At 45.6% G+C, this 21,795-nt stretch overlaps 1 protein-coding gene across 2 annotated transcripts in view; it reads right to left on the minus strand.

Moving 5' to 3' along the window:
• Nucleotides 1-19,722, minus strand: part of PPP2R3A (protein phosphatase 2 regulatory subunit B''alpha) — a 53,139-nt gene extending 33,417 nt beyond the window's left edge. Inside the window, exons 1-3 of one of the 2 annotated variants that reach the window (XM_039696872.1) lie at nt 19,664-19,722; nt 18,087-18,188; nt 5,341-7,769 (exon numbers count right to left, since the gene is read on the minus strand). In XM_039696872.1, the coding sequence (XP_039552806.1) occupies nt 5,341-7,323 (1,983 nt within the window). In that variant the 5' untranslated portion in view covers nt 7,324-7,769; nt 18,087-18,188; nt 19,664-19,722. The remainder of the gene's footprint in view (nt 1-5,340; nt 7,770-18,086; nt 18,189-19,663) is intronic. The other variant, XM_039696873.1, reaches the window with a different exon arrangement.
• Between the last annotated feature and the right edge of the window lie 2,073 nt (nt 19,723-21,795).

Genomic DNA, 21,795 nt, shown 5'->3' on the forward strand with positions numbered 1-21,795 from the left:
GGGTCAGTCAGGCTCAGCTAGAGTTAAACCAGGCTCAGCCAAGGGCCCTGCCTGTGGGATGGCAGTGGTTTGAGGTCCCTGCTGCTGAGGTGATGAAGCAGAGGAGCAGCATTAGTTCCCACTCTCAACTGAAGGCTGTAATTTTCAAAAAACATCATTTTTTCCTTCTTGCTGGAAAAAGCAAATAATCTAGTTCCTTTAATGCCAAGCAAGCACATAAGGATGATCTTGGATAATAAGCTCAGTCATTCCCAAGCAGCTCTTAAGAAAACAGTTTCCTAAAGACATCAAAATGCATGATTCTTGTTATTCACTCTCCCCGTAACTCTCATGAGGCAAAGGCAAAGCAATTCTCAGAGGACAATAGACTTTTTCTCTGCACAACTTGGAGCAAGCAGGCTCCAAACCCTTGCTCTAACTTTGTCTAGGCTTGTTAGAAGTGTGTTCTCCTTCTCTTATCATGAGAATGGTGCTGAAAAAGGGCCTAAATCCAATTCTTCCCACACAAGAGTCCCATGGAGTGCTTCCCCTACCTGACTGTAAAATGGGAGCTGCTCTGCCAGGCTGCTGTCTAAGTTCAATAACACAAGAAAACACCCAATTTTGAGCTAGCAGGGCTTGCTCTCATCAAGGTATTGCATTTGAAATGGATAGATCTCAGTGAGCCTCACAACAGAAAGCTTTCATTGGACATGTGCCTCTGATGTCTTTCCTGGGCTCCTGCAGTTAACATGAAGTTCAAACGAGTGCAAAGCCTGAGTGACACAAAGAGGATGGGGATGAAAAAGTAACCTCCAAAAAGGAAAAGGCAGGCAAGGATCTTTGAAGAGGAGCTGCCACCAAATAAAGGATACACAGATCCATATGCAACACATTTGGAACAAATTTGGTTTTCTCACTCTGAGAATTTTTTTCTAAACATTAAGACAACACCTAAAGAGTCCATGAGGCTGCACTGTACTGGGAGTGCTGCAGATCTCATGCAGCAGCATGTCAGGAGGTGATTTATTGTAAATCATCTGTGGCAAGTGATGAATTACTTCATGTTCTGCTTACAGCCTGCAGAGGAAATGAAGCCCAGGGAACCTCTCTGACCTCCAGCTGCATCCAGACCAGCTACAGAGACCTTTGACAGACGTATGCATTAAAGAGACACACTTATCTGGCAGCCACTAGCTCATACTTTAAAAAACCAGCACAGCCAAATACTTTTCATGCTCAAATTAACGAAACACGAATGATCTCAGAAGTTTGGGAGGTTTTCACTGATAACCTGAAAAAAAGCAAGTAATCCAGAGGCAGGGCTCACTGTGTCTGTATTCCAATATTTTGGAATAGTTGTCTAGCATGCTACTTCCTATCCTCAAAACACACAAGGAGGGTATAAATAAATATATAATTATTCAGTACTATGAGAAATTGACAGTAAGAGAATCTTGTTTCAACAGCTTCAAAGTCAACTGGACAAAACCCACAACAGAAAAGTCTGGTCTCAACAGCCAGACCAACTGCACAAACCACAAACCCAGAAATCCCTCCTTGCTGTAGGTGACCCAGGTTAAAGGTGAGAGATCCCAGACTGCCTGTTAACTGCCTTTCATTCTGAGATACTTGAGACTCACTTAGACTTGTTTTTATTTCAGTAACTCTTAACAACAGGAAAAAAAAGCCCATAGTTATTCACTATTTGTGTTGAGAAGCAATGAATAATTGATCTTTGAAAGGAGCACAGATTGTGCGTATAGCTTAAGTGACAGATATTATCAATAGCAACAATTTTTAACGTATATAAGATGAAAGTTGATTTTCCAGAGAGTTTTGTATTATATTTTAGGCACATTTTGAGAATATAGAATTATTTCAGAACAAAGTTAAAGTTACTGTGACATTATAGAAGCCACTTTTTACAATTAATCACCCCATACAAGATCCTTGAAAAGAATATCATTACATTTGCAAAACAAAGACGTGAACAAAATTATGGAAGGGGCAGAATTACCAGTTGCGAGGTCAACCTTGGCTTTCTATGATTCACAAAGAGTTAATTCCACTCAGAGGCTTCTTAGGGCCCCCTGATTTAAGAACACAACACAGACATTTTGATACAAAAAAGCAAAGTGTGTGGCCTTGAGATGGTGTTTCAGGGCACAGGGAGTTAAGAACCTTCTGAGAGTCCCAGAAACACCCACCCCATCAGTCATTCAGGAGAGGCAGGACTAAACTGACACTACTTGGAGCCCACCCAGAGGACATGTGGAAACAGGGAACAGCCTCTGGATACTTCACTCAAGGCTCTACCACCTGAGACAGAGCAGGGTTATAAAGGTGGTCTCGTCAACCCCACAAACCCTGTGTTCCCAGATCCACTGTCCCTGGCCAAAAATGGATGGATCACCCATCTGACATCAGCCTGAGCTATTCCACTTACTAAGGTGGCAGCAAACAAAAATGTTAGTTAGGTTTAACAACAATACAATAGGAAGTAGAGGCATGGAGGAGAGAGAAATGGGAAGGAGAATGCTCTTTCTGGCTCACTACAACACAAGTAATCCTTTTGAGGAGCTACCCAAGAGTGGAGGGACAAAAACCAAAAGAGTCTCTTTGTGTCAAAGCCTGGCCCTGACCTCTGCTCCCAAAATTATTCATAGACTTTGTTCAACAGCTCTTAAAATACAACACATGAGCAGAACATGCAGCAGAGCCCTGCACCACTCACATTTGATTCTGAAAACAGCAGGACCACGTTGCTTACAGATTTTTCTAGGGTTCTTTCACTAGAGCACCACTTCAAGCATTAGCTGAATTTACTTTGTCAAATCAGCCAACCTGTACAGGTGGCCGACCAAGGACACAGGTTACAGCCAAAAACATCCACCACTGCCTTCTCCAAGGACCTTGCCTATGACATTTTACTCAAAGGCAGCAGTCTTTACCTTCCAACACACCCCAACACTCAGCATTTCTTCAGGTCAGCTCAGAGCATCCCAACAGCCCCATCTCCACCTTCTTCATTGCTTACTGGTCCCAGTTTACCCCAACTCCCTCAAACCTGCTGGTCAATCCAGCCCTTCTCACTACAGACAAAAGCACAGACAAGTACTAGGGGGCTTACTAATCTCTAAAAGGCAACTGCACTGTTCCCACTGAACTACTTTTTTCAAAACCAACATGCTAAAAAATCAGCTTAAGACAGGCACAGAGAACAGGAAATCCCAAACCAAATAGTTAGGAGGTTTAGAGATAAGCAACGGAAAACTGGATCTCAGAATGGGAAATGTTGGACAGTCTAAAAGTATGCAATGCTTCCTGGCCTGCCCAAAAGAAGCGTGATGCCCTTATTATGTGCTCTGCAAAACTGATGGACTTCTGGAGTATTCATTTCCTAGTTTCTAAATATTTGTGTTTTGAAGATGAAGAAGCAAGTAATTCTTTTGTTCTCTGTGGAGGATCATAATTGGGTTTATGATAAAGAGGAAGTCTGTTGCTGATATAAATTAGCACAGATTTAACACAGATAGGCCAGCTGAGCCAGAGAACAGCCTGGTCTGAAGGATTCTCCCTCTCCTTTTTAATTGCTTAGCATTTGAGGGATATTAAATCTGTCACAACCTTTACAAACAAAAGGTGTGCTGTTCTGTCATCAGTCTCAGAGCTCTAGGGTTTCTGCATGTGTGCCCAGCTATTTGATAACAGTTTTATGAGCCTTAAGAAAACACAGCAAATACTTCGTATAATTGAGGCACACATGCAATACTGAGTGAGAACCCACACGCAGCTTCAATTACATCCAGAGTGATCCAGGAATATGGATGTACTCCTAGATGCTACACCTAGCAAGGGATCTACACATCTGTGCCACAAATAACAGCAAACCTCAGGGCAAGTGCAGAGCCAGCAGCCCAGTGCCTTGTGCCCACTGCTGAGGGGACCAGCTGCCTCCACATCCTCTGCTTCCCCAGAACAGCTCTTCTCTCCCAGGGTCTTTGGTTCTGGGCATCTGCACCAGGCAGGAGTCGTGTGACTGCACAGAGGAGCAGAGCTCTGGGAGCTGTGGAGCACAAGCCCATAGAAGGCAGGCTGGGAGCAAACTAACACACAGCCAGGTGGGATCAGGGGAGCACAACCTGCCAAGGCACCACGCTGAGAAGTCACTTGGCAGCATAAATGCATCCCATTTTCAAGCATTACAAAAAATCTGCCACAAAGTCAGTGTCACACTTCATCAAATACATTTTTGTTTGAACTCCCAAGTCAGAAAATTTTGTAAAATAATGTACAAGGCAAGATTACAAGGGATTACTTTAGATATTTTGAAGCTGTTTAATTCTGCACTCTGAGGAAAAAGCTTCTTTCCCTTGCTGGAAATATCAGAATTCCATTTTCTGTAAGCAAAACTTCCCAGAGTAACAACAGAAACTCTTGGAGAGCCTGGTCTAAAAGGGTCTCAGTGCCATCATGTAGGGTAAGACACAACCCATGCACTCTTTTTCAGAACTGCATCAAGTTCTGGGCTAAAGTGGCCAGTTCTGAAAATGTGCACATTAAGAAGAAGCTGTGAAAGTTCACTTACAATCTGGGCACTTTTTCAGTGCCTGTGTGGAAGGGGGACTTTGGAAATTGAAGTTCTCACTACTGCCTACTTGGAAGTATGGCAACAAGCTTTCTTGAGACTTGGCAGCTGTTACCAAACAAAAAGCACCAAGTGCTCAACAGACAGCCCTGGCTTCCCTCTGAAGCAGGCTCTCATCAAGACCCCTTTTCCTGGGAAAAGCTGCTCCTCATCTGAGATACAAGCAGTGCAGACTCCACATGATTCCATGCACTGGGTTCAGGGAAAGCAGAACTAAATCCTCAGAGATTCTGTCCTTTGTCCCATGGAGGACTGCTCTCCCTAGGAAGCAGTGATGAGGAGGACAAGAAACGCTGCTCAGAGATGGGAAAGGGAGAGGTGGAAGAATCAGTTCTCACTGAACTGCTGAGAGGCAGTCCAATACTTGGTCCCAGAAATAATTATTTATACTTATTAAAGTAATTATTACTACACCCTATTATAAGGGACCCATTTAAACCACAAGCAAACAGTCTACAAGAGCACCTGCAGGAAAGGATCAAGCTCAAAGGTGAAACTCCAGGTCAGGACCTATTCTATTTTCTCATGGGTTTCAGTTTCCTTTTTTTGTTTGTATTTAAATAAAGACTACATTTCTGCCAGGTTGAACACATTATTCCACACTGCAGCATTCAAAGCACAATGCATCACTTAGATGTAATTCCCCACATCCCCCACATTTTCCCATGTTTGTTTTACTCACTATCCCATCAGAAGTTTTGTTCTCTTACCTTTATTACTTCTGGGGCCTGCTGAATTGAAGCTGGAACAGAGTCTCTGGAGGCAGCCCCAGCATGGCTTTTTTGCCCTGCAAGCAGGGACTGTGAAGGAGTTGCTAAAGTTTCCTGGAGAATTTGCATCACTTCCCTCTCCTTGGACAAACTTCCCTTGCCAGTCTGGAATTCCACCAGCTCCTGGGCAAAGTCCTCAATGCTTCCCAGGATACGCAGTAAAAGGGCTTTGTCATCCTCTTCCATTTTATGACCGTTGGTTTCCATGATTTTTGACAAAGAAGAAGGGGGATCAGCAGGTTTACTTTTGGGTTCAAGAGCCAGAGGTGGAGCCTGCCTCCCCTGCCTGCCAGACACCTGCAGTGAGGCAGGTTCACCCTCCTTCCGAGAGGGCTCCCTCAGAGTACTCTGCATTTTCTGTGAGAAGCTCTCCAAGTCCAGCAGCAGTTTGTCTATCTCCTCCTTGTCCACCCTACTGCATGTCTGGGCTCCTTTGGGGGCAGCAGCTTGGGCACCACCCAACACAGGGTCTGACACTGGCTTTAAAGGAGCGGTTTGCTCGGGAGCACCTCCTGCCCTGGCCCGCTCTGCTTTAGCATCAGCAGCCAGGTCTGAACCAGCAGCTTGCTGGTGGCTGCGCTCCAGGCTCTGCCAGCCCCCCTTCTGCTCTGCCTTCCTCTCTGTCCCCGCTGCTCTGTCCCCATCAGACTCCTCCTCGATGTACAGAGCCTCGGTGGCAGACGCGCAGTCGCAGGGGCTCGGGGCTGGTGGCTGAGGTAGGGCATCTTTCACAGCTCTCACGCTGCTCTCTGGAGGGACAGCGGGCAGGGAGCTGGAGCTGAAGCTCACAGTACCTGTCTGGATGGACTGGGAGGTGCTTGTCACCTCACCCTGACCTGGTAGGACAAGAGGAGCTGCACTTGAGGATGGCAGCTGAATGATATCTTCATACCTGGGTGGCTGCTCATCACCAAATACCAGGGGAAAAGGAGTTTGCTGCAAGCCATGGAAACAGTTCATCAGCTCTGCCCAGTCACTCGCTTCCCTCTGCCCTGCTGTCTTCAGCTCAAAGGGCAGCTTTTTCAGGTAGGAAGAAAATCTTGTCATCAGATTCATGTATATCCTCTCTGAATTAGCCAGGGGATCATTGCTGCTTCCTCCACCAACGACATCTGCAGACTTCTTCTTGATGCAGTGTTTGATTATGTCCGTGCACTTTTTCAGATCCTCTGAGCACTTGAGCAGGATGTCCAGGCACACCTTAATATCCCCACCAGAAGAACCATCTAGCTTGTGTTTTTCCAAAATCTGGGTAATGAAGTTTTCTTCAGGGAAGGAATGAGGGCAGAAGGGAACCACAGGATTTATGGTGACTTCTGGTGCATCACTGCTCTCCTGCCATTTCTCCACAGGTGAGGGACTCTGCAAAAAGCCACATGGAGGGCAGTTCTCATCATTGTTAAAGTGCCCATAAATCAAGTCAAAATCAAAGGATCGTCTGCTGAAAGATTCTGACCGAACTTTCCTTCCCTTTCTGTAGGCCACATGACTGGAAGAGTTTTTGAGCTTTTCAAAGGAGAATTCCTTTATTTTACCACTGGCAAGGTTTATTGCCTCGCCAGTAATGTCTTTTAAACTGCTGGAGGCTTGCACTGAAGAGCCCTTCTTGATTCTTGGATTATTTGGGAGGATTTGGTGATAGTCCTCATTTCCAGCCAAGGCAAGTCCATTTTCAGGAACAGGAATTTTATGGTCCAGGTTGGCATCTTGGACACTGAGCTCTGCACAGACACTGTGGTGAGCAACTATGCAGGTGAGTCCCTGTCTGAGGAGCTGGCAGGAGCCTGTGCAGTAGTGCACAGTGTGCTGGGAGTGCTGCTCTACCACCACGCTGCTGTAGCAGTTCACTGAAGTCACCATCAGCCTGTAGGTCGCTGCCATAGCACAGACCACGCTGGGAAGTGAGGCTGCAAAACTCACCATCAACTTCACAGGGAAAAGCTCACTTTTCACAGCCACACCAGACTGGATGAAAACATTCAAATGTCAATTGAAAACATCCAAACTGTGTGAGGAGCTACTGCCTTGGAAGGCCCCAGAGAAGTCTGGAGTGGTTTCAGCAGTACAGTCACAACAACTAGTGCAACTTGCATATGGTTTAACTTAAGGCACCTCGATGCTCATATTCCATGCTCAGCAGAGGTGCAGCATGAGCTGCTCCATCTCCAATAGTCCAGGTAGCTTCTCCAGCAGAGGCCATAAAATCCAGTCAGCTTCAAGGCAGAAGTGACAAGTCAACAATTTCTGTTTGACGCTTTTTATCTGGTTTTGGGTGCATCAGTAAAAGGTAGATAATCCAGTAGCAAGTGCAGGGAAAAAATCCAGAGTGTACTTGGGAGATTCCTCTCTCACACTGGTGACACAGGTCCCTGCAATAGAAAAAGGTGACAGTCATTATGATTGCCATGTATTGTGCAGCCTTGTCTACTACCAAACATCTGGCACCAGACAGAACAACCAGCACACAGGCCTGCACAGAACAGAGCAGGCTGATAGTCTTCTTTCACTCAGATCTACCATATAAGAGCAGTGCTGAGGAGCTGGCCTATATTTATACACAGGCTGTCTGTGTGCTGCCATTTTAACAGCTCTATTTTAGCCACTCATTAATTTTTTTCAGACTTGCTTTTTTCCCTCTCCAGACTGATCAAAACATTACCTTTAATTCTAATAGAGCAAAACATTTTGATCCTGTTGTGAATTTCTGCCTTTTGTTTTCCAAGGCTCTAAAGATAAGGCAAAGGGCACTAGAGAAAAGCACTTTCAGGATTTCCAAGCTCTCTGGATTATAAAAAGCTGCAAAAAGCCTGCAGCAAAGTAGCTGAATGCCTCTAAGAATGCACAGTCTTTAGTAAAGGCCATACTGGCTTCCATTAGCCTTTCACTAAGGTCTCAGGGACCATAGCAATATATTTTAAGGAGGAATAACTGTTGCACTTACAAGCCATAAATAGCAGCATATTTAATACAGTAAGTCCACTGCTGTAGACACTGAGGATAGTAACATTTGTATAAAGGTTAAGCCTATGGAAACTAGGAATTGAGTGTTTTACACTTGGCACAGTCATTTCCAGCTGCATTTCCTATCATCGTGGTCAGAACTGCACCAGAAAAAAACTCAAAAGCTGTTTAACTTTGTTATGAAAAAAAGCAAATCTCGCATTTAAGGGTCTTGAATTTTAGACATTGCCTCATCTTTCTTTAATACATGAACAATCAAATGAAAACACCCCAGTGAAATTCTGAGCACCCTCTATTCCTGTACAAACAGAAATCTATTTAATAAAACATTATTATATCACACAGCTAAGTCACTCCACAGCATGGGTTTATTTTGGTTTCTTCAAAGGCAAATATCCAGCACTGTGAAAGGCCAGGCCTGCACCTGATGAAAGCACTGCCCTCCCCACAGCTCCATCCCTAACTTAGCTCAAAGCCTGGACTAAACACAGCCCACACAAGGCAAGTCCCCTAAGAATTTGGTGCTGTTGTAATTACCCACTGGGGAGAGCACGAGTCTAAATGGTCACATTTTACATATTTTAAAGCCTTAATTTAAAATTGAGAAGCACTGATTCAAGAGTGTTCAGTGGAATTTGTGATGTGCCACGTCTGCTCACTGCAGTTACGTGGAGTGGGCACAGGTAAAGAACCCTTCCCACTTTGTTCTTTGGATTATATAAGGCATTGAAATGATTGCATTGAGGACAAAGAGCTAACTGCCATGCTGGGCTCTGGAACAGGCTGCCACCTGCCCATCCCAGCTGCGGGCCAAGCAGCTCCTCCTGTCCCGGCCTGCCCCCCTCCACACCCACTGGCACTGCCCCAAAGCCCCTCTGGCGTGGGAGGGCCCTCCCGAGGGATGAGCAGAGGTATGAGGTGTGCCCCTTCCCAAGGGAACATCAGGGGCTCCAGCTGTGCCCCTTCCCCTGGGATGAGCTATGGTACAAGGTGTGCCCCTTCCCAAGGGAACAGCAGGGGCACCAGCTGTGCCCCTCCCCTGGGATGAGCAGTGGTATGAGGTGTGCCCCTTCCCGAGGAACAGCAGTGGCACCAGCTGTGCCCTTCCCCTGGGATGAGCTATGGTACAAGGTGTGCCCCTTGCCCAGGGACAAGCACAGTGCCCCAGGCACTGCAGTGAGTCAAGGTGCCGGTGGAGAAAGGGCACCTTTTCACACTCTGAGGTGCCCACACCATCACTCACAAAGCCAGGGAACACACTTCACACCCTGCACTCACGGCTCTCAGGCTCCACTGCCACGTGTGCTAAAGCCTCTGCTGAATCAGAGCCACAGCTTAACATGGGCTGTTGGCTCCCCAGTGCCCTCATGGGCTCTGTCAGGAAACTCATGCTAGGCCTCCAAAAAGTCCACTGATCCACAGACTCCCTTCACCACATCAGGGTAAGAGGCCTGCTGCTTTTCCTTTTCTGAGCCTCCATCAACTTCAAACAAGCCTTCTAGCATTTCCTGAAATGATTGCTATATAATATTTAGAGAAAGGAGAGGCCTTCAGGACAGCAAGTTTGGTGATTAATGTTGCTTCTCAAAAAGCACAGGACATCCCGAGGGCTCCTTCCTCCCTCTGTGTCATACACAGCAAGGACAGACTGGTTTTCTTTTAGCAGCAAAGAACAGTTTGGGTTTATACCTAATTTGGGCAATAATTACATCTTGATTAAGTTATTTCTTAATTAGAATAATAATGTGTTACTCACTGTCTCCTCCTCTGTCCCTCCAAGGGTAGTTTCCTCCTTCCACATCACTGACTAAGCCTGTTTCTCTAATTCTTTAAACCACCTTCAAGCAATGAAGTTTTTGTGTCTGTAAGGTTATTCCTTCAAGGAAAGAGTCTCCTAGATTCCCAGCCTAAATGGACTCTTTTTTTTTTTTTTGTTCAACCTTGTATTGCCAGCTATGCCCAATAACAATTTTAGGTGTTTATGCAATGATTGCTGCAGTCTCCAATTCCTTTCCAGTTTGCCTGTATTCCTCTGGTAGTATTACAAACCAACACAATGCAAACACAAATTTGCCCAGGCCAACACGAGGATTGCTGCCTCCTGCCTCTGCTGTCAGCACCTTTTACTGCTGCATCTGAGGAGGAAGTAATCAAACAATCAATACAAAACCCCAATAATGCTCTTTCCTACACACTAACTAATGACTTTTCAGTAATTATTTACTAATTGCTTTATTATCACTGTCTGCAGAAACACGCTCAGGTTCTTCAAGGGCTGGAGCAGCACAAATCCTTACAGATGCAGAACAGAAATTTCTCTCCTTTCCCAGTGCCTTGCCCAAGGTAGGACATGCTCAGCTTGCAGCTTTATTTGAATGTGATCCGTTGAACATGATCCAGCATGCAAACCTGAGAGAGGAGTATCCCTGTTTTCAGATCTGGGAACACAGCCTCAAGCTGAGCTTCAGTTGTGACTCTTGGTGGCTGACTAAAACTTACTATTTATAAGTAGAATGAAAAGACCAAATGCATCAAGAAACTTTCCTACTTGGCTCTTTCCAGGCTGGAACTTCATTCCAGTTTGACTCTAGAGCAGCCCCCAGTTCAGAACCACTGCAGAAGGATTCTGTAATTAGGACTGCTGCCACGAAACCAGCCCAGCCCCAGGGATACAGGGCTGGCTCCACAACACAAACTGTGAATGAATAGTGCTTCTTGTGTGACTGCAGAATAATGCTTTATGTCTGTCCTATCTCTGCAAGATGACATGAATTACTTTCCAAAGGAAAAAATTATTGCAGATACTAATTATATAAAAGGTTATTCCACAAGACACACAAGAAATTCTATTCATGCAAAGATTATGCAGAAGTTAAAGAATTCAACAATGACAATCTGTTCAGACTGGGACTATCAGCCAGCACTTGTCTAGAAAGCTACAGGACAGGGCTCCAATACCTCTGAAAGTCTCTAACTCACCAAAAGTCTTCTTGAACCCTTATCTGCAGCACTACCAACAGGAGCTAGAAGCCACCATAACACAGTATTGATCAAGCCAACCTTCCTGCACCAGGACATGGCATCACTGTGGAACTGCTTGTTTCTAGTGGAAGGTGTGGTAGGACCAACCCTCCAGTTTGGTACTCTTGCAAAAGTACCAAACCTGTTTGTCATTTGGACAGTCACCAGTATAGCTTCAGGTATATCACCATGCCTGTGTAATCATGTGTCAGGTCTTATCCCCTTAGAAGGGCTTGTGGTACCAAAAAGCAACATTTAACTGTATCTTCTTATTTAGAGGTGATTGGGTTTTGTTTAGAATTCACTGAGCAAAGCAGATTTGGGAGCAAGCTATATGGATTATAGAAGAAAAAAGCAGGCAAACAACAAAGTAATGTTTCTTTCCAAGAAATTTTTGTAACAAATCCAGTTCTACTGAATTAAGTGGAAATTTTACAACCAGACACTTAATAAATTACTTTGGATCACAAAGGAACTGATTAACAACTCACCATCACTTGCACAACTTTTTGCTTCTCAAAAAGGAACAGTTAAAATTAGATTAGAGATTAAAATTAGTAACTTTTCTTTCTATACGGAAGAAGTTCAGTAGAAAAAAAATCTGGGTTGTTTCTTTGTCCTGTATTTCTTATATATTTACAGCTTATAATATTTTGGTGCACTTAATGGCAGCAGAACGATTTTGTATGTAGAACTTAGGTGGGAAGTGCAGCTTTTCAGTCCTCAGGACCAGCAGAAATTTGATGCACATGCACACATTTCAGGGACAGTAGAAGAAACCACTCACAATTGCACCTGTACAGTTTGGGGATTACAGGGGCTTACACCACTGACACTGGCACTGCAACCAGAACCTTCAGAACCTCTATTTCTAAAAGGTTTTAGCTACAAGCTATTTAATGTTTTAGAAACTGCAACAAACTGTGATTGCTACAAATCCAAACTTGCCTCATAAGCCTGGTTAGAGGACCTGACCTACTCAAAGTAAGTACTTCTATTTGAACCAGAGGACACTTCCTCATATTCTCAAGTGCTTCAGTATTTAATTACACACATTGTAGAAAAAGGGTCATCATTTCTCATTGAAGTATGTTCAGCATCAGGTTCCACAAACAGCTATCCCACTTATGCTAAATTAAAAGAGCTTTCAGGAAGACAAATTTCCTCACCTACAAGTACTAACACAGTGTAATCAAATCACCTCTTAGCATTTTCCAGGAGAGCCAGAGAGTCTGAGAGATATCTTCAGTCATTGCTATAAATCTTTGTCTGAGTTCTGTTTCTAACTTGCTATTGTTCTTACAAAACCATGGCAGAGGTGGGATTCATCTCACCTACACAGCCATGAAGTGTTTGGTGCTGTCTGTAGGCAGTGCAGATAGGGAGGCACCTCAAAAACAAAGATCACCCCAAAGATCACTTTAACAATCTAGTTTTGAGATGATGAGTTACATTAGATGAATCCTATCCTTCAGGATTACACAAGAACACAGGAAAAAACATTTCTGTCTCCAACAGTGGTTAAATGCCAGTGCTCAAGGGGCAGTATTAGAAAGACATATTGTATTTCTTAGGAGTATTCTCTTGGCCTTCAACTGTTTCCAGTTCATGAGAACTGTGAAGCTGGATGTGGTTTGTGTGTACTTACTAACCTCTGGAGGATTTCTCTCCTATTTCTCTCTTGAACACCCCCGGATTCAACAGAAATTTTTTGCATCCTGAGCATCTTTTGACAAGACATTCCACCATCCACCACCCCTTTCCACCCTGTCACTCACCAGCTTCAGTATGCCAAGATCTTGTGCTGATACACTGCACAAACACTGCATCTCCATGCACACTGTCCACAGCATTCCCACATTTACAGAACTCCATGTCACCCTCTGCCTTCTCTTTCCCTTCTCTTAGCTTACTCAGTTCTCCTAGAGCAGAAGCTACTTTGAACCTCTAAGCACTACCACAGCTCCTCTCATAAGCTTTTCTGGTTCAATTACACACTTTAAGACACAGGAACCCAAAGTGGACAGAGCATGCAGGAAAGATGAGAACCACAGGCAGAAATTAATTTCCGAGCTGCCTTTCAGAAATCAGTGTTATGCCTATGTAGTGTTTTCCCCTTTCCAGCCTGACTGCACTCAGGTAATGTATTCTCAAGTGTCTGCTCTCACAACCACCTGGGTTAGCTCACTCTGTCCTTCTTCCTACTTGTCATCCAAGAGGAAATAAAGATACTATTGTCCTTTGTAAAATGCTCAGAGATCTACTGAAAGACCACTCTATTCAAGAGGAAGGTGTTCACTTTTAGAGATCAATATTTTCATGTAGCCTCAGAAAAAAGGTTCAGAGATGGGCAGCAATAATGACCCAGAGGTCTTGAACAGCTGTTCTGAGAGGAATGATGGAGCAGGACCAGGCATTTCAGGTCAGAAGAGAGATGGCTCCAGAGAAATATAAATCTCCAAAGTCATGAATGGCATGGAAAGGGCAGATAGGGTCTGACTGCTCACCTACTCCTCAGCACAAGAACTAGGTGGTCAGTGCCACAAGAAGCAGGGTTAGACAAGCACACACATGCAGCAAACCTGGGAAATGTCTCCTCAAAGGATGCCAGGGACCCAGAAAGATTCTGGGGAGTCAAGGGGCCAGCTTTTATACCTCCTCTGTCAAAAGGCACCACGTTTTACATGGGTGCCACTTGACACCCTTTCATTCTTGCTATGCTGGTGTGGCAAAATAAACAGGGATATTCCTATGGCTGCAGATTTCTATCCTAAACCTTCCTCTTATCCTTCCTACTTCCAAACATGTATTTTCCACACTAAGTCCCAGTTTTTTTGGTTACTCTTTCTACAAAAGCTCTTCAGTCAGGTGTTTTCCTGTAATATTAACTACAACTGTTTGGAGAGGGGAGAATGTCTACCCCTAACTTTGGGAGGGTATGTTATTCATTACACAAAAACACTATGGATTTACACCATGGCATGCTGATTTGCTCCCTCTTCTTTTCCTAGAGATGTCATTTCTATTTGCCTTATTTTTTTGTTATTTTTGACTGCTGCTGAGCGAGTTTCACAGAGCCTTATCTGCATTACTTAAAAGATCTCTTTCTTGAATGGCACAGATTCTCATGAGCTCATCACTGCACAGGCACAAGGAGTTGTTTATCCCTTGTGCACATTAGTTTATATCTGCTGGTATCAAGTACCTACAGCCAAGTACTGTGAGAACCTTCTGCAACTGCAGGCAGCTTTTGTTTCTCCTACCCTACTCCTGTGATTTTCAGCATATACTGTCACTTCATTACTCTCTTCCAGGCCATTTATAACTTAGTTCAACAACACAAGCCTTAACAGGGATCCCCCCAGGAGTGAAGGGTGACCACTCTTCCCTAGAAAAGCTGAGAGTCCTTCCTAGGCTTTAACCAGGTATTAATTAATGACTGAGAAAGCTACACTGCTGCTCCATGGCAGCTCATTTCCTTTAAGGAGCATTAACAAAGTCCTTTGTTAATCTCTCTCTGAAAACCCAGACACAGCAGAATATTTGCTTGTTTGTCTCTCATGCCTTCTTGTCCAAGAGCTCCAGACCATCAAACTTTACCAGCTGTAGCTGGACTCCAGCATTCCTGCAGTGACCCATGGAGGTCACTGCAATGGGAACACTTATCAAGGCAGGCTTCCAAGCAGACATGACCTTGAGCCTCACTGTCCTGCCTCACTGTGGCAGGACCATTAACACTGCTCTGCAGTCACTGTGCATTCAGATAAATCAGTTTTTACACTGAGAAATCTGTTTTGCTAGATTTACCCTAAAGAAAAATAATCCCCCAACACTAACTTAAATATAACCTCTCCACGTTTACAGCAGCAACATAAGGCAAGCCCACCACTCAAAAAGATCTGGGCTACTATCAATAATCGTATTCACTGATTTTTAAAAATAAACCTGGCCATAGACCATAATGTATTGTTTTAAAATACTGACCTGCAGTTAGTGAATGCAGTATTATTCAGTCTAACTCCTTCAGGTTAAGTGACAAGGTTATCTAATACTCCAGGGCCTCTATCCCCTCCACAAACACCAGCACAGAGTCCCTGAACACGAGCATACCAGAAACTGCTGGGGAGCACCAGTGCACAGCCGTGCAAAGCTTGTCACTGGAGGTGTCAGCTGGGAAGGAGAGGAGTTAACAGTACCAGGAAAGATGTCACCCTTTTCAGCTTTTCTGAAATACCTTTCTTCAACTTTCCATTTGTACAGTCTTGGAACTAAAACTGACCAGACAGGAATTTGTGCCCCATGAGACTGGTTTCCAGTTAGATGAGACAGCAAGAGAGTAAAAGCTCACACAGTTTTTCCGTGTAACGCCAACCCGTTACACAGAAATACTTTGCCAACTAATTCTTGTTCCAGCCCCATGTCTGTGTAGACACACCAATCTTGCTCACTTAGCAGGACACAAATACATTCACCAACATGCTGAAGTTTAGCAAGGCACAAGAAAAAGAACAATTAACGCCTGAGCTCTGACACACTGACAGAAAATAAGGTGACTAACCAGTAAAACACTGGAGGTGAACGAGCTTCAAAAGCACATAATTAGCAAGGCTCAGGGCAGAGGTCAGAAAGCCTGCTTGATTAAGTAATGTGTCTCCTGGCTGCTTATAACCGTATATGGAAAGAGATAATTTCATATTAGCAAGATACATTTATTGCCCCTGGAATGTTAACTCAGTATTAAGAGTATCCATTCACTTTACATGGATTAAAGTGATTTTATGTAAGTAAGTGTTAAAATAACAAGGAAGATTTCTGTCCAAGACAGCATTCCCTTGGTCATTAACTTCTGCTGACACCGAGGTTACAACTTACAGATTCCCTGAAACCATTTTTGGAAACTTACTTGGAAATTAAATTTCTCCTGTAGCAGAGTAGCCATCTGCTAGTGGTCTGCAGAATAAATACACTTTTAATTTAATAACAACTAAACCAAAACAATTGTTTTCATTTATTACACATCTATTCAGAGCTCGCATTTCTCATTGCCTGACATATCCAACTTCTTCAGGTTTTACATGTATCACATTGGAGCCACTTAAACCCTCAGGCATTCACAATTTTGGGTAAAATTCTCTTTGTCTAAGGTGATAGCCCATTTCTCCAGGGCAGCCTCAGTTCCCAGCCCATATCTGGCCCCAGCTGCAGTACTGCTATAGCTACTCCATGGGTCAGCAGCAAGGACAGTGACACAGAAAAGCTCCAACTCTGCTGCATTCCCACCCTCTGAGGTCCCAGGAGCTGTCATTGCCACCAGCCATGCCCTGCACAAGCCCATTCCTGCCAGCCTCCAGCTCACACTGGGAACAGCAGCAGCTGCATTTGTCGAAATGCAACAAATTACACCAAAAGGTGCAGCATGTCCTGGCATTCAACAAGTCTGGCACTGCTACAGATTTTTGTGCCTGTGCCTTCGATAAGGCAGCCCAGAGGCACAGAGCAGCGTGCTCAAAGCAATGCACAGTTTAAGGGAGCATAACTTCTCTGTCCCCCACCCTCTACCAAGGAAAACTAAAGGTGTTTTAGCCTGACATCCCAGTAAGATTGAGGAAATAATTTCTCCTGTGTCTTTATTAACCTAGGGAGATTTACAAAACAACAGTGAAGCAGAGAATTTCCATCAACTTCTCTCTTTTCTCTGTGTATTTAAATAGAAGCATATTAAAAAGAAAAGCAATACACACAGAAAGAAAAAACAAACAGAAAACCAGATAAATTCAAAGATTACCTCACCTTAAGTGGACAGCTGTGTTCACATTTGTGAAGCTGCATATTCATTGAAATGAAGTAATTTTTAACTAGCCTGTGGTTTACAAGTATGACCTCGGGTATTGCCTCCTGCACCCTACCCATACACTATTCTGCAGTCAGAATTACTCATTTCTCCATCAGCAGAGTATTTGCATGCTAATCAGACACTGATTAATTGTTAACATGGTTAATCACCAACATATTTTTCAATAATATTTTCCAGTATTATCCTCATTTTACTCTGCAAAGAGAATACATCTGTTTCTGGTGCTCAAGCCCTGATTTTCCAAACTATGTGACATTAGGGAGTGTTTCATGTGGCTAAAGCAAAGCACCTGCTTAGTCACAACTGCAATGGCAGTCCTAGCTCAGAAATTCCACAAACTAGACCCAAGGACATAAGCAGCAGAGGAAACACAACAGTGAATTCTGCTGGAAGAATCTTGTCCCATAACACACATGAAAACAGTTCTTTATGACAGCACTCAACGAGGTTAATTATGGATGAGAAAATTCCCCTCCTCCCGTAGTTCTACATTGCTGTCCTGTTTCTGACAGAACTGGAGCACAGGATCTAAGTTCTAACTGAACGTTCAGAAAAGTTCAATGCAATAGGAGAAAGCCTGGTCTCACAGGGAAAAAGAACATGCAGTAATTTAAGTCAAATCAGTATTGGAAAACATTTACACAATGAAGCCAAAGCAAGCTCTGTCCTGCACCAGGACATGCCAAGCTCAGAGTCACTTCAAATCAGGTTTTCTGTGTAATTCAAGGGCAGAGAAGTCCTCTATGGAGAACAGTCCTTACTAAAAACAAAAAAAACACCAGCCAACACTCACCCCACCCATGAAAAAAAAAGGGAAAACAAATTCCACCATGCAGCATCATATTTATACCTCCAGGGCTAGCAGCAATGAGTGTCAGACCGCAGGGCTCCACCACAGAGCTTTCTGAACTGCCTGAGCCACGTTATTCATCACCTGCTCCACAGGTTGCAGCTGAAGGAAATGAAATAGATGCTTTACCAGAAAATCTCTGCAGTGTTTGGCAGTCACACATCAGTCAGCTGTAATTTGAGGAGCTTTGCCCACAGCTACCTTTAACATTACACCTCTGTGTAAATTACAACTACAAAATAATATGATGCGACAGTGGTTGCAAAGGTCTAGGTAATGGAAACGGGCCATGTGCCACCAGGGAACTTCGACTTTTCTCCTTCATTTTCAGGCAGATATAAATCAGTTGCAACTGATACATAGCGTTACTCTTTCCAGATATATAAATACTGGGAAAAAACCCAAACAACCCACCACTGTCTCATGCTTCAGTTTCTCAGAATCCAGCAGACGTTAAACACATAATTTTATATAACAAAGTCTAGCAGTACTGACAATCTCCTCAAAGTTCTCACTAAAATAACCTCCCCCTACACAACCTGAGAGAGCAGACCTGCCAAGCTGGAGAGATTGACAAGAAAAAACAAGAGAGAAGGTGATTTAAAGAAATGGTTAGTCAATTTTTGGAAGTGTTATTTCCTGAAGCAGACATCACATCATGTGAGCTACAGCCATGAGACCACCACCAAGAAAAAAGTGCCCTGCCTTGCAGGCAGCACTTCTACAGCAAACAGCTTGGGGGACTATCTGCCTCTGGAATCCTTCCCCAGCCCCATTTCTGCAAAGGTGGGAGCATAGAGCAGCACACCTCCCAGGGTTTCCCTCTTCAGCAGGAAAAAGAGAGTTAATATAATTAGTCCCAGGCTTAAAAATATTTACATTACTTGAGACCAACGCAGTCTGATGACCTGCAGAGAGAATTACTCCGGCAGGAACACCTCCTTCATAAATCATTCCACTCGTTATTCAAACTCAGTTTCACAAGTTTATGCTCAACTTAATCTCGAATTCATCTCCCCGTGAACCAAGGAGTCTGGTAGCCAAAGCCGTTCCCTTGCTCGCTCATGAAGAAATACATCGGGGGGAAAAAAATGAATCCTGCTTTCACGACCACGTATTCATTCACAGCTACAGTGAAGATAATGGAAGGTCCGGCTACGCAGGGTACTGGGGCAAGTGGTCACAGAAAAAGAACGTCCTGAGGACCCCTCACCGGAGCTGACCTCCGGCTCTCAACAGCCAACACCTCCGGGCCAGCCCGGGCTGGGGACTCGCTGTGCTCAGAACCTGCTACGCCGAAGCCCCTGGGGACAACTCTCCGGGGACAGCTCTCAGCCCCGAGCCGGGACACCACGGAGCTTCATCGCCTCCCGCGTACGCCCGGCACTGCCGGTCCCCCCGCCCTCAGCACACCCCGCCAGACCCTCCGGGACCGAGCCAGCGCCCACAGCGGGACCCCCGCGCCGGCTCCTCATGCACAGACACAGCCCCGGGCCCCCGCCGCCGCGCCCCGCGGCACAGACCCACTGCCCCAGACAGGGCGAGCCGCGGCCCCGGGCCCTGCCGCTCACACGTACCCGCCGGGGCAGCGCCCCGTCCCGTCCCATGGCCAGCGCCGCTCCCGCCGCCGGCCGCGNNNCACGGCCGGGCCCGCCCAGCGCCGCGGGCCGGGGGGCGGAGGGCGGAGGCGGGTCCCGCCTCAGAGAGCCCCGGGGCCGCCTCACGGCCCGTCCGCGCCTCGGCCCCGCCTGCGGATCTCCAATCGCCGCGGACGGCGGGTTTTGTTTTTCCCTCAAGAACGCCACCAACGCCCTTATAGAATCACGGAATCGTCAAGGTTGGAAGAGACCTTCAAGATCATCCAGTCCGACCATGCAGCCAGCACTGCCACTGTAACCCCTAAACCACATCAGCCAGCGCCAGAACCAGACTCCTCTTGTACACCTCCACGGACCATGACTCCATCACCTACCTGGCAACCTATTCCAGTGCCTGGCTGCTCAGAGTCAATTTTTTTTTTCCTAATAGCTGATCTGAACCTTCCCTGTCTCGGCTTAGGGCCATTTCCTCACTGCAGGCACGGCAGAGTCCGGCCCCACCTCACTACAGCCTCCTGTCAGGGAGTTGTGCAGAGTGATGAGGTCCCCCCGAGCCTTGTCAAAGCTAAACAAACCCAGCTCCCTCAGGTGTTCCTCATGGGGTACGTTTCCTTCCCGAGCCTTGCTGCCCTTCTCTGGATATGCTACAGCCCTCAATATCCTTTTAGAGGTGAAGGGCCCAGAAGTGAATGCAGTGCAGCCTCACCAACGCTGAGTACAGGGGAGGAATGACTTCCCTGGTCCTACTGGCTACAATGCTCTTCATACAGGCCAGGATGTCACCGGTCTTCTTGGCCACACTGCTGGCTCATATCCAGCTGCTGCCGACCAGCCCCCAAGAGCCCTCACTGCTGAGCAGCTCTCAAGCCACCCCTGCCTGAGGCTGGAGCTGCAGGAGGTTGCTGTGATGATCCCAAGTGCAGGATGTGGCACTTGTCCTTACTGAACCTCACGGTGCTGTCCTCAGCCCTTTGATCAAGTCTGTCCAGGTCTCCGCAGAGCCTTCCTGCCCTTGAGCAACACCCTCAACCAGCCTGGTGTCATCTGCAAATTTACTAAGGGTTTCTTCATCTCTTCCTCCAGACACCTTCCAGCCCTCATTGGCTGGAGGCCATCAGTAGTGCCCTCCAGCAAAGCAGCGTCCTCTGGCAAAAGATACAAATTAAGAGGGAAAGAGCCCTGTTGAGGCAGCTGCAGTGCCTCGGCCAGGACCAAGCCCTCCACTGGCAGCTGTGTTGCTGCACTGCAGATCGTGTTGCAATCATCAGACACGATATAGGGGAGGAGATGCCCAAAGACACTGGACACAGCTGCAGGTAAGACAGGTGGCATTCAGGCCAGCCTCTCCTAAGGGAGCTTTAGTCTTGTCTGGTTGCAGCAGCCCCTCCCTTCAGTTGCACACACACCAACCTGCCACCTCACATGCTCTTACAGCTTACAGCAGCAGCTCAAAATCTCAGCTGGAACACATCAGATTTGTCTTTTGCACTCCAGTGCATCTCCCTCCCCTTCACAAACATTGTCTCCCAGCACTTCTCCTTGTACCTCCCTTCTCAGCCATGCTGTCCCTCCCTAAAAGTCAGACAGATTCCTCTTCTTCATTTTAGTAATATGTAAATAATGCTAGAAACCTGTTAGTATACTCTAGAAACACTAGGAAGCACTTGACAGAAAAGGCTTCAAAAGCTCTTCTCACTCCATTCTCAGAGATGAGGGAAGAAACTCTTGTCATCCACAGCCCCTTCAGATGCCTTTTATTCTTCATTTCTCTGCAGAGGAAAACTACTTTCATGGTACTAAACTACCACAATCAGCTCTGAAAGAAACCATTATTTACTGCTCAGTGCAGGCAGGCAAGATCCAAAAGGGCAGCCCAAGCAATCTACTGACCTGAGCTTGCTTGTTGGGACCTTTCCCTCCTTGGCCCCACAGTTCCCTGGCCATTCATGCAGGACAGGATGTGCACTCAGTCCTCTGCTGCAGGACTGGACATTCAGGCATGAGACACACGCACAGGCAACTGGGGCAAGAGACTATGACTGCAAAACCCAATCCAAGGCCAAACACGGGTCATTCATGTGCTGGAAGAGGGCTGTGCTTCAGTCACATGG

Source organism: Passer montanus, unplaced genomic scaffold, assembly GCF_014805655.1.
Source record: "Passer montanus isolate IOZ18808 unplaced genomic scaffold, ASM1480565v1 scaffold115, whole genome shotgun sequence".
In the NCBI taxonomy this organism is placed as follows: Eukaryota; Metazoa; Chordata; class Aves; order Passeriformes; family Passeridae; genus Passer; species Passer montanus.